Genomic DNA, 19,768 nt, shown 5'->3' on the forward strand with positions numbered 1-19,768 from the left:
CATATAGACAGTTCCAAACAACGAAAGACAGTACCTTATCTAGAAACAGCAAGGCTCCGGTCTTGCTCCAGCAGTAGAACTTGACAGCGATACAGGCGAGGATGCAGGCGAGGTTGCAGGCAAGTCTTCAGGCAAAGGCTTCAGAAGGAAGGGGAAGGGAAGGGAACAGTCCAGTCCAAAATGAGAATCATGTGCCTCAATTAAGGCACACAACAGGACAAGGGAAAACCAGAAAACCTGGAATAAGGATCGATGGACCAGACCATGATAATTTATTTATTTTTTAAATTTTTTCCCCCTTCCCCCCCTCTCTCTCTCTCTCTCTATCCCTCTCACTATAACTCCTTGCTCATCCTCTGGGCTCCCCCCCTTCTTTCTCCCTAATCCTCCTGTCCCATGATCCTCTCCCTTCTCCAGCCTTGTATCCCTTTTGCCGATCAACTTTCCAGCTCTTAGCTCCATCCCTCCCCCTCCTGTCTTCTCCTATCATTTTGGATCTCCCCCTCCCCCTCTCACTTTCAAATCTCTTACTATCTCTTCTTTCAGTTAGTCCTGACGAAGGGTCTTGGCTCGAAACGTTGGCTGTACCTCGTCCTACAGATGCTGTCTGGCCTGCTGCATTCACCAGCATTTTTTGTATGTGTTGCTATAATTTCCCCTCTTTTGTCTTCCTCCTTTCTTGAAGACTGGAGTGACATTTGCAATTTTTCAGTCCTCTGGGACCATTCCAGAATCAAGTAATTCTTGAAAGATCATGACCAATGCATCCGTTATCTCTTCAGCAAACTCTCTCAGGACTCTGGGATGTAGTCCATCTGGTCCAGGTGACTTATCCACCTTAAGACCTTTGAATTTGCCAAGCATTTTTTCCTTTGCAATGGCAATGCCACTCACTCATCCTCCCTGACACTCACGGACCTCTGCCATACAGCTAGTGTCTTCCACAGTGAAGTTCATCTGCCACTTATTTGTCCCCTATTACTACCTCACCAGTATCCAGTGCTCCAATATCAACTCTCCCCTCCCTTTTATTCTTTATAAAACTGAAAAAAATCTTCCAGTGCCTCGCTCTATATTATTGGCTAGTTTGCCATTATGCTTCAAACAAGAGAAAATCTGCAGATAACCAGCCCACTATTGAATGGCTGGGGAGACTCAATGGGCCAAATGGCCTACGTTTACTCCTATATCTTACGGTCTTATAGATGCTGGAAATACAAGCAACATACCCAAAATTCTGGAGAAACTCAGCAAGCCAGGTAGCATCTATGGAAAAGAGTACAGTTGAGTACAGCCTGAAAGGTTGACTATACTCTTTTCCATAGATGCTACCTGGCCTACTAAGTTCCTCCAACATTTTGTGTGTGTTGCTCGAATTTTCAGCATCTGCAGATTTTCTCTTGTTTGTAATTGATTACTACTCTGTGAATTCTCTTCCAGGGATGCCTACCCTGAAGAAGTTTAAATCTTCCCTTCAACAGGAGTTCAGTGAAACCCTCTCTCTCTGCCGCCCCCCCCCCCCGTGATCTCTGCTGTGTCCTGCCAAATGGTTTCGGCCCAAAACGTCATCTGTACTCTTTTCCATAGACGTTCCCTGACCTACTGAGTTCCTCCAGCATTTTGTGTGTGTTGCCCTCATACAGTATTTCATCTTTTCCATTCTTAGAGCTGATTTAGTTGCCTTGTTGGAGATTAAAATTTCCCAATCATACAACTTTCCACCTACTTTTGCTGACTTATATGCCCTTTCCTTGGCTTCCCTTGTCCTTAACTTCTGTCAGCTTCGGTTTCCTACCCCTACCGTTTGAGAGCAACTTCTGTGGGACCTATCTATCCTCTTTTGTGAACTCTTCCAGAAACTTCAACCACCTCTGCTCTACCGTCATCCCCGCCAGTATCGCCGTCCAATCCACCTCGGCAAGCTCCTCTCTCATGCCCTTTATTCCATTGCGATACAGATACGCGTGACTTATGCTTCTCCCTCTCAAATTGCAGTATGAATGCAATTACATAATGATCACTTCCCCCTAAGGTCTCCTTTAAGTTAAACGGACTAATAAAATTTGGGTTATTACACAACACCCAATCTAAAATAGCCTTTTCCCTAGTAGGCTCGAGCACAAACTGCTCTACAAAGCTATCTCGTCGGCATTCAACAAATTTCCTCTTTTGTGATTTCATACTAACCTGATTTTCTCAATCGCCTTGCATATTGAAGTCCCCCATTACAATTGTGTCATTACCCTTATTACATGCCTTTTCCGGCTCCCTTTGGAATCTCAACCCCACAGCTTGGCTACTATTTCGAGGCCTATATATTATTCCCATAATAGTTTTTACACCCTTGCAATTCCTTAACTCCGCCCACAACGATTCGACATTCTTTGACGCTATGTCACCGCTTTTTAAAGAAGTACAGTAATTCCACCTCCTACCAACAGAGCCACACCACCGCCTGTGCTTTCCTGCCTGTCCTTTCGATACAAAGTATATCGTTTAATGTTAATCTTCTAACTCTGACCTTCTTTCAGCCACCACCCAGTGAGGCTCACAGCGTCATACCGACCAATCTATAATTGCGCCATGAGTTCGTCCACTTTATTCCGAATGCTACGAACATTTAAATACTGCACTTTCACTCCTGCATTCTTCGCCCTTATGAATTTAGCCTCCGTGTACAACTAAGCCCTTTGCTCTGTCTGCATTTGTATCTAATTATTGCCTCGTCCTTCCTTACATTCACGTTACACCCAACATCAACTTGTAAACCAGCTGGCTTATCCTCAGCTCTATCACACTGGTTCCCATCCCCCTACCATTTTAGTTTAAACCAGTCTCAACAGCTCTAGCAAACCTGCCCGCAAGGATATTGCTCCCCCTCGGATTCAAGTCCATCTGTCCCTTTTGTTCAGGTCCTACAAGCCCCAGAAGAGGTCCGAATGATCCAGAAATCGGAATCACTGCACTGTTCTCCTAGTCTTCAGCCACTCATTCATCTGTCTCCTCATTCTATTCCTATCCTCAATGTCGCAACAATCCGGAGATTACTACCCTTGCTGCTCAGCGTCCTTCCTAACTCCGTGCAGTCTGTTTCCAGGACTTCCTCCCTTTCTCTACTTATGTCGTTGGTACCAATATGTACCACGACCTCTAGCTGTTCACCTTCCCTTTTCAGAATATTGTGAATGCGTTCAAAAACATCGCGGATCCTGGCATCCGGAAGGCAAACTACCATCTGCGTTCCTTTTCGCGTCCATAGAATCGCCTGTTTCCCTTAACAATCGAGTCCTCCAAATATCCGGACCTGCCTCTCGGTTTTTGTTTTGCACTACCTTACTTTACCTTTTCTAATTTCTATTTATGATTTATAGTTCAAATTTTTAATATTTACTATCGATTTGTAATCGAGGGAGCGCGAAGCGCAGAATCAAATATCGCTGTGATGATTGAACGCTCTAGTATCAATTGTTCGGCGACAATAAAGTGAAATAATTAAGTAAGTAAGTAACTGCTGCCATTCTGTTCAGTTTCCTGCCCTTCTGAGCTATAGGGCCAGACTCAGCGCCAGAGGCACGGCCACCGTTGCTTCCCCCAGGCAGGTCGTCCCCCCAACAGTACTCAAAATTGAATACCTATCGTTGGCCACTGGAATCAGTGCATGTGGTGTGATCGGGGCTGCGTCGGGAGAGTACGTATGGATGGGTTGCTGGAGCTGGAGCTCGGATTAATGTCCCCCACACAGTGAGATATAGATATGAAAGGTTTGAGACCCTGGTAAGACCACACCTGGAGTTCTGTGTGCAGTTTTAGTCTCCAAATTTGAGAAAGGACATTCTTGCTATTGAGGGAGTGTAGCGTAGGTTCACAAGGTTAATTCCCGGGATGGCGGGACTGTCATATGTCGAAAGATTGGAGCTTCTGGGCTTGTATACTCTGGAATTTAGAAGGCTGAGAGGGCATCTTATTGAAATATGTAAGATTATTAAGGGATTGAACACGCTGGAGGCTCGAAGCATGTTCCCGCTGATGGGTGAGTCCAGAACCAGAGGCCACAGTTTAAGAATAAGGGGTAGGCCATTTAGAACGGAGTTGAGGAAAAACTTTTTCACCCAGAGAGTGGTGGATATATGGAATGCTCTGCCCCAGAAGGCTGTGGAGGCCAAGTCTCTGGATGCTTTCAAGAAAGAGATGGATAGAGCTCTTAGAATCAAAGGTTATAGGGATAAGGCAGGAACTGGACACTGATAGTGGATGATCAGCCATGATCACAGTGAATGGCGGTGCTGGCTCGAAGGGCCGAATGGCACCTATTGTCTATTGTCCATAAGTAATCAATCCCTGGCCTGGCTATATTACCGATACCTACTTATCACATGTGCTAAAGCCCTGGGAACAGACAATTTTCAATTCAGTTTCGTTCATCATCGTGGCAAATGTCTTCATTCCGATTCACATTCGCCTGGCACTGGAGTTATATATAAACTCCATCAATATTTTCCTCATCTTGTTGCTTTTTAGCCCCGTCTCGATGGTTTGTAGGTGTCCTTTCCTTTCTCTGCAAGGGTACCTCTCATCTTTCAGGACACCTTCCTGGTACCAGGAAGGCCACATCCCATCACAAACTCACTGAATTTGTTCACCGCTTTCGTGTGCGTGCCTTCACAATGCCTACGTGGGAATTGTTAGCAGATCAGGAGGTGATTAATTGGAACCTTCTTATCTCCTTGTCTGTCTTTGGGCGGGGTTTTGTCTTCGGTGTTTTTCCAATCGCAAAGGTTAGGAGCCGGCGATTGCACTTGCCGGGAGCTCAGAGGGACAGGCTGTGGAGACTGTGGAGTAGGAGGAGGTTGTTGCTGAGGGTAGCGCTTGGAACGGGGAGCGCGGCACCTCTGCAGGCTAAGTGTCTGCGAAGATTAGCATTGGACGGGGAGAGGAAAAGGGGCGGAGGAAAGGGGGAAAGGAAGCAGGGAACAAAGGAACAAGAGGTAACGAGAGAAGCGGGGAGAGAGGTGAAGGAAAGGAGGGTGAGCGAGAACGAGAGGGAGAGAAAAAGTGAGAGGAAGGAGGAGGGAGAGAGGAGGAGTGAGGGAGGGAAGAAAAAGTGAGGGTACAAGAAAGAGAGCGAGGGGAGGAAAGATTTGAGGGAGAAAAGGAGTTGTCAAGCACTAGAATCAGCTGGCCAACATGCTCTTCCCATTACTCTACACTCTAGCTACAGCAGCTTTCGGAGGCGCGGTGCTGCGGTTGCTGCTGAGGCAGGAGCTAAAGGTGGGGCTGGAAATTGCTCTGGCTCTCCTGCTCCTACTCCTTTTCGAGCCCCTGTGCTACAAGGTGATGCCTGGCTATCTCGGCTTTTGTCTCTTCTCCCTGGCTTGTCTGCTCGCCTACTGGAAACTGCCCATGTCCGGGTTGCTACCTGTCCAGGAAAAGGCTGTTCTCATCACAGGTGAGTGAAGCGGGTTGTTCCCTTTCAGCCCGTCGACACTTTGTGTCTCCGCTTTCAGTCAGCGAGACTGAACGATACACCCAGCCCATTCATTGCTATCGTGCGTTGAAAAGAGCTCTCCGCAATGGTCAAAGCTAAAATGAAACAGCGAGCGGCACTCACAGAGGCAAACATGTTCAACCGACAAGGAAGGGTAAAAAAAACAAATCAAAGCTTTAACAGGTATAAAAGTTAGAAATGTTTGTTTTCAATTAATGCCTTAAAATGATTGCGTTAATAAAGATGATTGATTGATGAGGGTAGATCAGTGATGTGGTGTACATGGAATTAGGTAAATTTTTAGATAATGTCCCTTATCCAGAAGGTTAAGGCAACTACCAAATTTATTGTCATATGTACTGAGATACAGTGAAAAACTTATTTTGTGTGTCTTCCAAGCAGATCATGCCATACATACTGTATTGAGCAACTGCCTGAGGCACATATGTATAAACTAAGACTTTTGTGGTTGTCAATGAGGAGTGGAGAGCGAGTTTATAAACCTGAATGTTGAGAATGGTAAAAAAAAGTGTGTTGACAGGTGCCAGTGAAGGAGTGCTGAACACAGGTCCAGTCACACCTAGCCCTGAGACATAGGCAATGTAATTTGCTTCCAAACAATTGGTTTATTGATCATTACCGAATGATGCTCTGGTGCTTCCTGCTCCCTCCCCTCTTCCATCCTCTTTTCCCAACCATGGTTCCCCTCTCCCTGCCCCCCTTCCCACTCTCAGTCAACGATAGAGACCCATATCAGAATCAGGTATATCATCACTTACACATGTCATGAAGTTTGTTTTTCTCATGGCAGCAGTATAGTGCAATGCACAAAGTTACTACAGTACTGTGCAATAAGTCTTTGACACCTCAGCTATATATAAGTTACTAAGACACAGTGTTAGAGTGAGTTTTTTTGGGTAGATGATTTGTTTACATTTAAATGACTTTGGCCACCAGACTTCTATTCAACAAAGTACTGTGGATTGAGTTCACAACAATGCACTTCCTAAAAAGGTGTGAATACCAGATGCTTCTGGCGCCATAGTTTCAAAGACAATATTATCTATACTTTATAAATATTAATTGTCTTCTATGTTAGCATGTAAAATGCCAAATAAATGTACTGTGGATTTAACTTGCATTCCTAAAGGCTGTGGATACCAACCCAGACATGTTGGCATCAGGAGGAGAGGATGAAGTCAGAAGGTGTGATGTTTTGTACGTAGCTTCAAAAGGAAGCATTGTCTATTATTTTTTAAGTAGCGATTGCCTTTGTGCTTAGCATATAAATATCGAGCTCACATTGGGCTCCCAGACCTTTCTACCGAAACTGTCTCTGTCCATATGATGCCTGCTATGCCTTGTTGTGTCGAATAAAGAAGCTGCTTTGTATCTACCAGTGACTCTGTATCGCCAGTGATTTCATCTACGCTACAACGCACAGTACTGTAGATATACTGAGGTAGTGAAACAAAAGCCGCATGTACGATGTAATGTTGCAGCTACAGAGAAAGTACAGTGCAGGAAAATAAATCAGGAGTAAAGGATGCATGGAAGTAGAGAACTGGGTACTGGTGGAGAGATGTTATTCTGACTGTGACCATTAGATAAATGCTGAGACCTCTTGTGCTTGTGAAATGTGCAATTTGGACAAAAATGTAAGTGGGGTGATTAGTAAATCTCCAGGTGGCCCAAAATTTGGTGGTGGTGTGGACAGTGAGGACAATTTTCATAAAGGATTCAACATGGTAATTTGAAATGTGGGCAGAGAAATGGCAGATGGAGTTTAATCTGGACTAGTCTGAGGTGTTTCACCCTGGGAGGTCAAGCGTAAGAGGAAGGTATACATTAAATGGCAAGACCCTTCAGAGCATTAAGATACAGAGGAATCTTGGGGTGCAAGTTAATCATTCCCTGAAAGTGGCAACACATGGTAAAGAAAGTGTGTGGCATTAATTTATCTTCATCAGTCAGGATATTAAATACAAAAGTTGTGTCGCAGCTGTGTAAGACTTTAGTTTCGAGTATCGTGTGCAGTCTGGTTGTCACATTGCAGGAAGGATGTGGAACAGAAGAGACTCATCGGGATTTGAGACTATTAGTTATAAGGAGACAAAGTTCAATTTTTTTTCTGGAGTGTCAGAGGCTGGGTGGTAAAATATATAAAATTACGAGCGGCATAGATATGGATGCATAATTAAAAGACTTTGTTCCAGGGTGCAACTGTCAAATACAAGGGCTTATCTATAAGGGAGAGGGGAAAAGTTTAACGGAGATTTACGAGGCAAGTTTATTTACACAGGCAGGGGTAGGTGCTGGAATACATTGACATTGACAGGAAGCAGACAGTAACAACATTAAAGAGACAGGCAGAGAATGGAGGGATATTGACCATACGCAGGCAGAAGGAATTCGTTAAAATTGGCATGTTAATCACAAGCATTTGTATGCTGAACGATTTATTCCTGTGCTGGATTGTTTTATGTTAATAAAACAGACTCTAAGCCAGGGGTGTCAAACTACCAGCCCGCGGGCCAGATGCAGCCCGCAAAGGGGTCCAATCCAGCCCGCAAAGGGGTCCAATCCGGCCCCGCGGGATGACTTGGGGGAAAAAAAGCATGTATTCACAACCATTTATTATGTATCTGTACGGCAGCTGCTCTCTCCCTCCCACCGCTGTCTGTGTCGCCTGCTGCGCCGGCAGCTTGTCGTGTGTACTTAGAAAACAACAAGCGGCTGTTAACCACCCGCTGTGCATAAGCACCTACCGCCCCGCACTGAAGACCACCAGGGCCCCACTTACGTCAGCAGACACAGTATAAACATACAGAGTACTCAGATAAGTAACATCTGTAGCAAGGCTGAGACTGTTTGCTGCTGTGGTTCAAAATGCTTTGCAAGAAAAGTTGACATCGAAGGTCGGATATTCAACGATAATTGATTGGAAAGATCGTTTTTTCTTCTGTGAGCTCAACGGCAAACCTGTGTGTCTGACATGTTCACAAGTGGCTGCGGCAAAAGAGTACAATATCAAACGACACTATGAGACTTCACACGGAGAAAAATATGACAAGTAAGCTGGACGACTCAGAACACTAAAAGGTAAATGAACTTGAAGCAGCTCTGAAAAAACAGCAATCAGTGTTCACCAAAAGTTGAGAGACTCATGGAGCTGTCAAGGCCAGCTATATTATTGCCAACAAAATAGCTGCTGCGTCGAAGCCATACTCAGAGGGGAAATTCATCAAAGCACGCATGCTGCCGTCGGCTGAGCTGGTGTGCCCTGAGAAGAGACAGGCTTTTGGTAATATCAGCTTGTCAAGAAATACTGTGGCAGAGAGAATCGGGGACCTTGCAGGAGATATGAACAGTCAACTAAAAGACAAAGTGAAGTCATTTATTGCCTTCCCTATTGCAATTGATGAGAGCACCGACGTGACTGATGTAGCTCAGTTGGGAATATTTATTTGTGGTGTACATGCATCTTTGACCGTCACCGAGGAGTTTGTGGGGATGGTCGGGGAAAAGGCAGGTGTTGTTGTGAAACTCCGAGAGAAAGTTCAGTTAGAGAATCCAGAGCAGGAATTCCGGAATTTTCATTGTATTACACACTAAGAGGCCTTATGCAGCAGGAGCCTGAAAATGGACAATGTCATGGATGGAGTAATCAAAACGGTAAATTTTTATTAGAGCCAAGGGAATCAACCATTGGCAATTTGACACTCTTTTGTCCAAAAGTAATATTGGACACAGCCTACCCTACCACACTGAAGTTCGCTGGTTCAGCATAGGTGTTGTGCTCAAACATTTTTTTCAATTACGTACGGAAATTGGACTATTCATGAACGAGAAAGGGAAGCCAGTGGCAGAGCTGGATGACCCAGACTGGCTTCATGATCTTACATTTTTGATGGTTATAACAGAGCACTTAAATGTGCTTAATGCTAACATGCAAGGCCGCTACAAACTTGTTACGGAATACTACGACAGCATTCGTGCCTTTCAAATTAAATTAGGCCTGTGGGAGAGGCAACTACCCTGGAGCAACCCAGCCCATTTCCCCTCTTTGCAGTCTGTGCGTGTCGCTGATGGGAATAATGACAACATGGACAGGTACAAGGACAAAATATCACGGCTGAAAAGTGAGTTACAGAATCGTTTCCAAGTCTTCACTCAGCTCGAGAAGGAATTCTCACTATTTTGCTCGCCGTTTGCCACCAACGCAGCATCACATGTGCCGGAGGAACTCCAAATGGAACTAATTGAAATTCAGTGTAACTCGGCTTTGAAATATAAATTTGAGACTGTGGGTCTGGACTCATTCTATCAATACCTGGGACTGATGTACCCCAAGATGACAGACTTTGCCTCAAAGATCCTTTGCATGTTTGGTACAACATATCTCTGTGAGCAGGCGTTTTCTATAATGAACATTAACAAATCCAAACTGCGCACACAGCTGACGCACAGACATCTAAATGACATTATGAAAATCACAACTGCCCAGAAACTGGTTCCTGATGTTGACAGGCTGGTTAAAGCCAAGAGATGTCAGGTGTCTGGAAGCAGCAAGTGAAAAATAGGTGACACTGTTCGATGCACTGTGACATGTGAGCAAAATGCATTATGAAATATTGTGTTATAATATTGTGATTCATTCATTTTCTGCCTATTCTATTATTGTAAATGTGATCACTTCAATAAAATTAGAGGCTAACTGTGTTCATTTTCTGAGTTTGATTGCTGGAAGCAGGCTAATAAAAATTAGGTGCAATCGTGTAGCCCAGCGGTCCCCAACCACCGGGCCGCAAAGCATGCGCTACCAGGCCATGAGGAAGCGATATGATTTGGCGATAGGAGTCAGCTGCACCTTTCCTCATTCCTTGTCATGCCCACTGTTGAGCCATTACGCATGCGAGGTCATTACCCGCGCATCATCCATGTCCGCGCAGGAAGGAGATCAACTCCTCGAGCTTGCAAATGACGGTGTGCTGAAAAGTATGTTTGACCTGACATCTCTGCCGGCATTCTGTATCAAAGTCAAGGGTAAAAATCCTGAGATAGCCACGAAGGCACTGAAGACGTTGCTTCCATTTCCAACATATCTCTGCAATGAATGCAACGAAAACTAAATTGCGGAATAGACTGGACATAAGGAACCCCCTTTGAGTATCTCTGTCTCCCATCACCCCTCAATAGGACCATATTGTTGCAGGGAAACAAGCTCAGGGCTCCCACTGATTCAGCGATATTGGTGCGTTGCAATGATTTTATATGTTCATATGGGGAAAATATGCGCTGCATGTTTAATATCCAAACGTTACTTAAAATGTTATGATGCTATTGACTTATATAACCATATAACAATTACAGCATGAAAACAGGTCATCTCGGCCCTTCCAGTCCGTGCCGAACACTACTCTCACCTCGTCCCACCGACCTGCCCTCAGCCCATAACCCTCCATTCCTTTCCTGTCTATATACCTATCCAATTTTTCTTTAAATGATAATATCGAACCTGCCTCTACCACTTCTACTGGAAGTTCGTTCAAAACTTACTTCAAACTCCCCTGACAATTGACTTATCGCTATATTCATGTGAGGAAAATATGCGCTGTGTGTTTAATATTAAATTCGTTAGATAAACCCTTTTAGAAAGGAAATTGAGTGTATTAGCTACTTATCACCGATATTCCGGTCGTGATTAAGATCCCCCGAACAGAATCGCCAAAAACGATTTGTAGAAAAAAACCGTACACGCATGCGCGCTGGTGCCCGCGCAAGGCTTCATGGTCATTGTAGTCTTTCTCGGGGTAAACCCAGCGTATTTGACTGCTACTCTCGATCCCTGTGGAATGCAGGGGGGGGGAGGGAAAGATGTGCTTAGTATTCCTACATTAGCATTAGGATCGCTCCCTACACAACTCCCTTGTCCATTCGTCCCCCCCATCCCTCCCCACTGATCTCCCTCCTGGCACTTATCCGTGTAAGCGGAACAAGTGCTACACATGCCCTTACACTTCCTCCCTTACCACCATTCAGGGCCCCAAACAGTCCTTCCAGGTGAGGCATCACTTCACCTGTGAGTCGACTGGGGTGATATACTGCGTCCGGTGCTCCCGATGTGGCCTTTTATATATTGGTGAGACCCGACGCAGACTGGGAGACTGCTTTGCTGAACATCTACGCTCTGTCCACCAGAGAAAGCAGGATCTCCCAGTGGCCACACATTTTAATTCCACATCCCATTCCCATTCTGACATGTCTATCCACGGCCTCCTCTACTGTAAAGATGAAGCCACACTCAGGTTGGAGGAACAACACCTTATATTCCGTCTGGGTAGCCTCCAACCTGATGGCATGAACATCGACTTCTCTAACTTCCGCTAAGGCCCCACCTCCCCCTCGTACCCCATCTGTTACTCATTTTTATGCACACATTCTTTCTCTCACTCTCCTTTTTCTCCCTCTGTCCCTCTGAATATACCTCTTACCCATCCTCTGGCTCACCCCCCCCCTTGTCTTTCTTCCCGGACCTTCTGTCCCATGATCCTCTTGTATCCCCTTTTGCCTATCACCTGTCCAGCTCTTGGCTCTATCCCTCCCCCTCCTGTCTTCTCCTATCATTTTGCATCTCCCCCTCCCCCTCCAGCTTTCAAATCCCTTACTCACTCTTCCTTCAGTTAGTCCTGACGAAGGGTCTCGGCCTGAAACGTCGACTGCGCCTCTTCCTATAGATGCTGCTTGGCCTGCTGCGTTCACCAGCAACTTTGATGTATGTTGCATTAATAAGATTGCTTAATTTATTTATCCGTTCATGTCATCTGATTTTCAGTGGACTGTTGCCAACTGTCATGGTGAGTTGCATGCATAGAAGTTGTGAAAGAACAACTTTATTGAACTGAGCTGAACAACAAAACCCAATAAGCTAACAAACAGATTCAATGTTAATTTTTTCAACTATTTGATTTGGACTGCGTCATACTTTAAAGCAAACTGACGCCCTTGGAATACCTTAGAGAATTGCCGATAAACTGTAATCCAAAGGGCAAACAAGAGAAAATCTATAGATACTGGGAACCTAAGCAACACACACAAACTGCTAGGGCAACTGAGCTGGCCAGGAAGACCTTCAGCCCGAAATGTTGACTGTACTTTTTTCCATCGATGCTGCCTGGCCTGCTGATGTCCTCCAGCATTTTGTGTGTGTTGCTTGAAATCGAAAGGAAATTGATCTGATTTCCACTTTTAGGGAACCAGAACTATTGGGGCAGTGGAAGTGGTACAGTGATGACAGATGTCTGAAAGGCTGTTTTTTTTCTGGTGGTCACAGCACTTTGACTGGAGTAAGTAGGGGATCACATTGTCATGCCAGACTGTTCGCATCATGATTACAATTTGAATGGCCACTCTAGGATCATCGGACACAAGGAACTGAGGCTGCTGATAGGCACTGGATTCCTGGACAGGAAAGGGCCAGAAAACCTTTTTGTAGCTGTGATTCTCTTGGCTTTGCAGATAGACTGCAGGATATTTATTGAATTGAATTGACCTTATTACTTACAGCCTTCATATACACAAGGAGCAAAAATCTTTACATTCCATCTCCTTCTAAATGGGCAACATGCAATTTCTAGTAATTTGAAATAAATAGTATGTACAACAGCACAGTCAATATAACATAGAAATACAATTGTATCAGCGTGAGTTAATCAGTCTGATGGCCTGGTGGAAGAAGCTGTCCCGGAGCCTGTTGGTCCTGGCTTTTATGCTGCAATACTGTTTCCCGGATGGTAGCAGCTGGAACAGTTTGTGGTTGGGGTGACTCGAGTCCCCAGTGATCCTTCGGACCCTTTTTACACACCTGTCTTTGTAATTGTCCTGAATAGTGGGAAGTTCACATCTACAGATGCTCTGGGTTGTCTGCAAAAATCTCCGCAGTGTCTTGTGCTTGAGGGAAGTTCAGTTCCCATACTAGGCAGTGATGCAGCCAGTCAAGATGCTCTCAATTGTGCCCCTATAGAAAGTTCTTAGGATTTGGGGGCCCATACCAAACTTCTTCAATCATCCGAGGTGAAAGAGGCGCTGTTGTGCTTTTTTCACTGCATAGCCAATATGTGCAGACCACGTGAGATCCTCGGTGATGTGGATGCCGAAGAACTTAAAGTTGTTCACCCTCTCAACCCCAGATCCATTGATGTCAAGAGGGGTTAGCTTGTCTCCATTCCTCCTGTAGTCCACAACCAGCTCCTTTGTTTTTGCGACATTGAGGGAGAGGTTGTTTTCTTGACACTACTGTGTCAAGGCAACGACTTCTTCTCTGTAGGCTGCCTCATTATTATTTGAGATTAGGTTAATCAATGTAGTATCGTCAGCAAATTTAATTAGCCGATTGGAGCTGTGGATGGCATCACAGTATATAGAGAGTAAAGGAGGGGGCTTAGGACACAGCCTTGACAGGCTCCTGTTTTGAGGGTCAGAGGGGCAGAGGTGAGGGAGCCCACTCTTAACACCTGCCAGCGATCTGACAGGAAATCCAGGATCCAGCTGTATGAGGCAGGGTGAAGGCCGAGGTCTTTGAGCTTCTTGTCAAGTCTGGAGGGAATTAATAGTGTTGAGTTCTGAACTGTAGTCCAAGAACAGCATTTTCACATAAGTATCCTTCTTCTACAGATGTGTAAGAATGGTGTATAGAACCGTGGCTATAGCGTCATTTAGGATCCATATTGCTTCAGTTTTATATCTCTTCTTTGCCCAATTCTCTCACCTGCCTTCCATGTGATTGATGTACTAGGACATTGAACTGCATTGATGCTTCTGCCAGTTATATCCTTCCAATGTCTTGGTTCTGTATATGAATATCCTACTCATGTTGAGGGTGTTCTCCCCATCTTGTCCTTCTCCATTCACACTGTGCAGTTAGAATCATGAAAAAGTTGTAATTATTCAAAGCAGTAGCATTTTACATCGCATGGTGGTGTAAGATTTAAGAAAGTGAAAAGGAAGACAGCACAATTCCTTCGGATATCCAGAAGCCGGACCCTCAGTAATACCCGATGCAAATGACATCCATTGATTTTTCTTCCACCTCCCTCCCACCTCTGGCTGCTGTTACCACACACGTGGCAGGATATCAGCTTGCTGCAGTGGTGGAAAGATAAGACATTTCCTCCTCCCACTTCCTTCAAGGACAAAAGCCAGGGTGCCCTTCCACTGCCATTTAGAATTTAGAAAAATATACTGCAGTTCATTCTCCCTTTAAGAAGTGGTAGGCCTTTTAACTATTAAATGAGCTTGTTAAAATAACTCTGTCCTTGCCTTGGATAGGATGCGAAACAGAATCAAATTTATCATTAATGACTTAGGTGTCATGAAATTTGTTCAGTTACAGCAGCAGTACAGTTCAAAGATGTAAAATTATTATGAATTACAAAAAATAAATCAATTATGCAAGAAAGAGGAGTAACAGTTTCATGGTTTGTTCAGAAATCTGATGGTGAATGGGTGGACGGGGAGAAGCTGTTACTGGATCGTTCTGAAAGGTAAGGCTTGTGTCTTCTGTGAAGTAGGGACTGGTACAAAGTTCCCTTGGCTTACATGACTGCATTTGCTCTTAGAACATGCTGCTGGATTTTTCCTTGTTTTTGACTCAGCTCGATCACGTGTCTAAACCTGAAGCGCAAAGTTCCTCTGTTCTGCGGCAATTGAATTGTCGGCAATTTCTCACAATTGGACAAACCTTTACTTTTGTAAATCTTAGTGAAAATGTATTAATCAAATATGCAAGCTAAGAGCCTAAGATATCATTGTTTTGTGCTATTTTCTCAGACCCACCTCCCTAGAGGTAGATTTCCAAATGTTCCAAATGTGAAGAAGGGTGTTTTGCCTTTTTGTTGAATAAATCTGTAAATCTGTAATGAAGTGCATTTTACAGTTGGAGTTCTTTTCAATCTTTTGCCTTCTTTTTAGGATATCCCTTGGTTCTGGAGATGACATCCATTTCAGTTTTCTGGGTTCAAAGGTGACTAATGAGGCCAGTGTGAAGTCCGCAGGCTTTGGCACTACTTACTTCGTGCTCCTGACGAAGGGATTGAGGTTACTAAAATGCCATTCCAACGCGCTTATTCTTAGGCTGTGACTTTTCCAGAGTCAAGTGTGGCTGTGGAGTGGTGATTATTATGATTTACCAGTTTGATTTGTTCTAATATCCCCCTTATTGTGTGACTGGTTAAAATTGAGCCATGTGGAAGCTGTAACTGGGAAATATAAAAGTCTTTATTTACAAAGCAAGCATCCAGGAGGGAGCGGCACAAAGATAACATTAAATGATAAACTGGAGTTTCAATTGCTACATAACACGCTCAAAATGCCAGAGGCAGCATCGAGGGAAAAGAGTAACCAGTCTACATTTCAGGCCGAGATACTTTGTCAATTGTAATCTCCTACTTAATTTAACATTTGAAATATAGTGAGGTAAATTTACAGAATTACATATTTACAATGGTCGCACATCCCAACTATCAGAACATCTTTGAATATTCAACATTGGTTCCAAAAGCCAAACACCTAAACTATACTCCTTTTGTGACTCTGTTGAAGGATACCTCTCTGACTATGCAATTACAGGTCAAGTGACAAACAGATTATCTTCTAAACTGTGCTGTAAATGGCAGGAAAACACCTTTAACAATATGATAATACTAGGAACATTCATCTATTGTCTTTCCTCATGTAGTTTCAATGAGACAGAATCAGAATGATTGTTTTTTCTAGCCAAAAGATATCAGCTGAAAGTTAAATATCGTGTTCAGGTTTTATTTCCTGAAGAAGAGTTCTCATTTTAGTTAATCCATAGTTAGACTGCCCAACGCTGTTCACTGTCCAAGTAATGATCCCTAACAGAACCTGGCAATCTCTTGTCAAAATCTCCATGTAAACTAAAATTGTCCTTATGCCTTCCAGAAAAGTTGCACCTGGAATGTAGATTAAGTGTACTTTCAATGAAGAGGAACAATGCCTGAGTTAGCAATTTAAGTGTATAACTTTTAAGTACGAGTGACTGTTACATAGAACAGGTCCTCCTCAGTTTACAAATGACTGATTTATGTGCATCTGAACAACCATTATGGAGACCAGCAGATAGATGTACTGACTGCTACAGACTGCAGGCATCTTCTACTCCCTGGGAACTAGGTTCGTGGCCTCATCTGCAACTTGCAAACTGTCCAGGCTATCAACTGTTCTCAGGAACAGAACCCAGCAACAAGCTTGAGAAGACTAGTATTGTAATTTCTTTAAAAATATTAATATTTTTAAGTAATATTCCATCTGGGTAGTCTCTAACCTGATGAAATGAATATTGATTTCTCCTTCTGGTTAAAATAATTCCTCCCCTCCCCCTTCTGCTATTTCCCATTCTGGCCTCTTACCTCTTCTCACCTGCCCCTGACCTGCCCCTGGTGCCCCTCCTCCTCTGATGGTCCACTCTCCACTCCTATTGGATTCCTTCCCCTCTAGCTCTTTATCTTTCCCACCCACCTGAATTCACCTATCAGCTTCTGGCTATCCTTCTTACACAGCTCTCACCTTTTTAATCTGGTGCCCTTACCCCTTCCTTTTCTCGGCCTGAAACATCGACAATTTGTTCATTTCCATGGATGCTGAGTTCCTTCAGCATTTTGTGCATGTTACTTTTAACTACTGATAGTTTTGGGGACAGAAAGAAGAGTTAAGGATCAGGATAGGGTTTAGGGACAGGGATGTGGACTACAGGCCTCCACTCTGCATTCAAAGGCCAACAACATGGGCATTGCTGCTCCACTCCATGCTCAAAGTCCAGCGACATGGATGGATGATGAATGTCATCCTGAGTCTAGTCCTCCACTCAAGTGCACAAAGGGCATTGATGTGGATGGGTGACAAAGGACGATTGTGGTTGTCGGGCTGTCCCAGAATCAGATGTCTATGTGAGGTTAAGGCACCAGGAAGCACAAGGGCTGGTCAGTTGGCGTGCCCAGCGACAGAACCTGGATTTCGGGATTCCGTCCTCAGCTAGTCCAGGAGATCAAAGTCTGAAGGTCAACTGGAAGTGTGGAAGTCAAAGGTCAATGGCCAGAGTGGGTGGGATGGAGGAAAGGGACTTGCTTTTGCTGTTGTTCCTCTGCTTGTTGTGTTCTGCTTTGTTGTATTCTGTGTTGTTCTGCTAAGCATTGAAGGAATGCGATATGGTCGTTGAAATCTGTGGATGCACTTGTGGGTTGCCCCCAACACATCCCTAATGTGTTGGTTGTTAATGCATATGGCACATTTCACTGCGTATTTCAATGTACCTACACGTGATAAATAAATTTCAATCTGAACTTTTCAAATATCTCTGTCTTTAATAAGTTTTGGGTATTTTAAAAAATGTGTGAATGTCAAGGAGTGGTCAATTCCAGTGAGAGATTTGACAGTCAGCAAGCCTGTGGTGGAAGGCAACCAGCCCTCCATGAGGGAACATGGCTACTTCTTCCAGGGAAGATGCAACACTCCACTACATTGTCTTGGGCCACACAATTCTGGCCTTCCAGCAGACAGACTGCTTTGGGGACCACAATGGAAGAACAGGTGTTCTTCAGACAGTCAAAGACTTGTCCCATTGTTTCACTTGCAAGACGTAGTTCACGACTTCGAATGATATCAATCAGGACTGATTTGTTTATCCATTTGTAATAAAACTCTTGTATAACCCTTCAGCATCTGCTTCCACATGTTTACGTACTTGGCAGGGACCTAATTCCCTTAAGTTTTATCATTCCACTTCAATCATAGTCAATTTAATCTGATTTATTTCAGCATCAGAATCAATTTCAATACAACTGGCATATGTTGTGAAATGTTGTTGTTATGTAGCAGCAGTACATTGGAATACATAATAATACATATGTTTCTATGTTTAAACTGTAAATTGTAGTAAGAAATGTATTTTATTTAAAAAGTTTAAAAAGTAGTGCAAAAAGAGAAAAAATCTATCACAATTCTATCTCCTTTACCACAGCATTGCAGAGAGACAGGAACAGACAAGTTAAGGAAACGTTTAATTGAAGTAAGGGGAAATATGAGGCTATCAGGCAGGAACTTGGAAGCATAAATTGGAAACAGATGTTCTCAGGGAAATGTACAGAAAAAATGTAGCAAATGTTTAGGGGATATTTGTGTGGGGTTTTGCACAGGTACATTCTAATGAGACAGGGAAAGGATGGTAGGGTACAGGAACCATGGTGTAAAAAGGCTGTTGTAAATCTAGCCAAGAAGAAAAGAAGAGCTTACGAAAGGTTCAAAAAACTAGGTAATGATAGAGATCTAGAAGATTATAAGGCTAGCAGGAAGGAGCTTAAGAAGGAAATTAGGAGAGCCAGAAGGGGCCATGAGAAGGCCTTTGGTGGGCAGGATAAAGGAAAACCCCAAGGCATTCTACAAGTATGTGAAGAGCAAGAGGATAAAACGTGAGAGAATAGGACCAGTCAAGTGTGACAATGGAAAAGAGTGTATGGAACTGAAGGAGAGAGCAGAGGTACTTAAGGAATACTTTACTTCAGTATTCACTATGGAGAAGGATCTTGGCGATTGTAGGGATGACTTGTAGCAGACTGAAAAGCTTGAGCATGTAGATATTAAGGAAGATGATGTGCTGGAGCTTTTGGAAAGTATCAAGCTGGATAAGTCACTGGGACCGGATGGGATGTACCCCAGGCTACTGTGGGAGGCGAGGAAGGAGATTGCTGAGCCTCTGGAGATGATCTTTGCATCATCAATGAGGACGGGAGAGGTCTGGAGGATTGGAGGTTTGCAGATGTTGTTCCCTTATTCGAGAAAGGGAGTAGAGATGGCCCAGGAAATTATAGGCCGGTGAGTCTTACTTCAGTGGTTGGTAAGTTGATGGAGAAGATCCTAAGAGGCAGGATTTGTGAACATTTGGAGAGGCATAATATGATTAGGAATAGTCAGCATGGCTTTGTCAAAGGCAGGTCATGCCTTACGATCCTGATTGAGTTTTTTGAGGATGTGACTAAACACATTGATGACGGTAGAGCCGTAGATGTATTTCAGCAAGGCATTTGATAAGGTACCCCATGCAAGGCTTATTGAGAAAGTAAGGAGGCATGGGGCCCAACGGGACACTGCTTTGTGGATCCAGAACTGGCTTGCCAAAGAAGGCAAAGAGTGGTTGTAAACACAAAGAAATCTGCAGATGCTGGAAATTCAAGCAACACACACAAAAAATGCTGGTGAACGCAGCAGGCC

The 19,768-nt window shown here is 44.0% G+C and overlaps 2 protein-coding genes across 6 annotated transcripts in view; one reads left to right on the plus strand and one right to left on the minus strand.

Moving 5' to 3' along the window:
* sdr42e1 (short chain dehydrogenase/reductase family 42E, member 1) overlaps positions 1–12,174 on the minus strand; it is a 71,488-nt gene extending 59,314 nt beyond the window's left edge. For 2 of the 3 annotated variants that reach the window (XM_063067136.1, XM_063067135.1), the window contains exons 1-2: positions 2,188–3,094; positions 35–237 (exon numbers count right to left, since the gene is read on the minus strand). The gene's annotated coding sequence lies outside the window, so the exon portion shown is untranslated. Of the gene's footprint in view, positions 1–34; positions 238–2,187; positions 3,095–12,157 lie in introns of those variants that run through there. The other variant, XM_063067134.1, reaches the window with a different exon arrangement.
* Positions 4,791–19,768, plus strand: part of LOC134356293 (17-beta-hydroxysteroid dehydrogenase type 2-like) — a 58,977-nt gene continuing 43,999 nt past the window's right edge. For 2 of the 3 annotated variants that reach the window (XM_063067137.1, XM_063067138.1), the window contains exon 1: positions 4,791–5,446. In XM_063067137.1, the coding sequence (XP_062923207.1) occupies positions 5,185–5,446 (262 nt within the window). In that variant the 5' untranslated portion in view covers positions 4,791–5,184. Of the gene's footprint in view, positions 5,447–12,182; positions 12,343–19,768 lie in introns of those variants that run through there. The other variant, XM_063067139.1, reaches the window with a different exon arrangement.

The sequence above is a fragment of the Mobula hypostoma genome, chromosome 14 (genome assembly GCF_963921235.1).
Source record: "Mobula hypostoma chromosome 14, sMobHyp1.1, whole genome shotgun sequence".
Lineage (NCBI taxonomy): Eukaryota > Metazoa > Chordata > Chondrichthyes > Myliobatiformes > Myliobatidae > Mobula > Mobula hypostoma.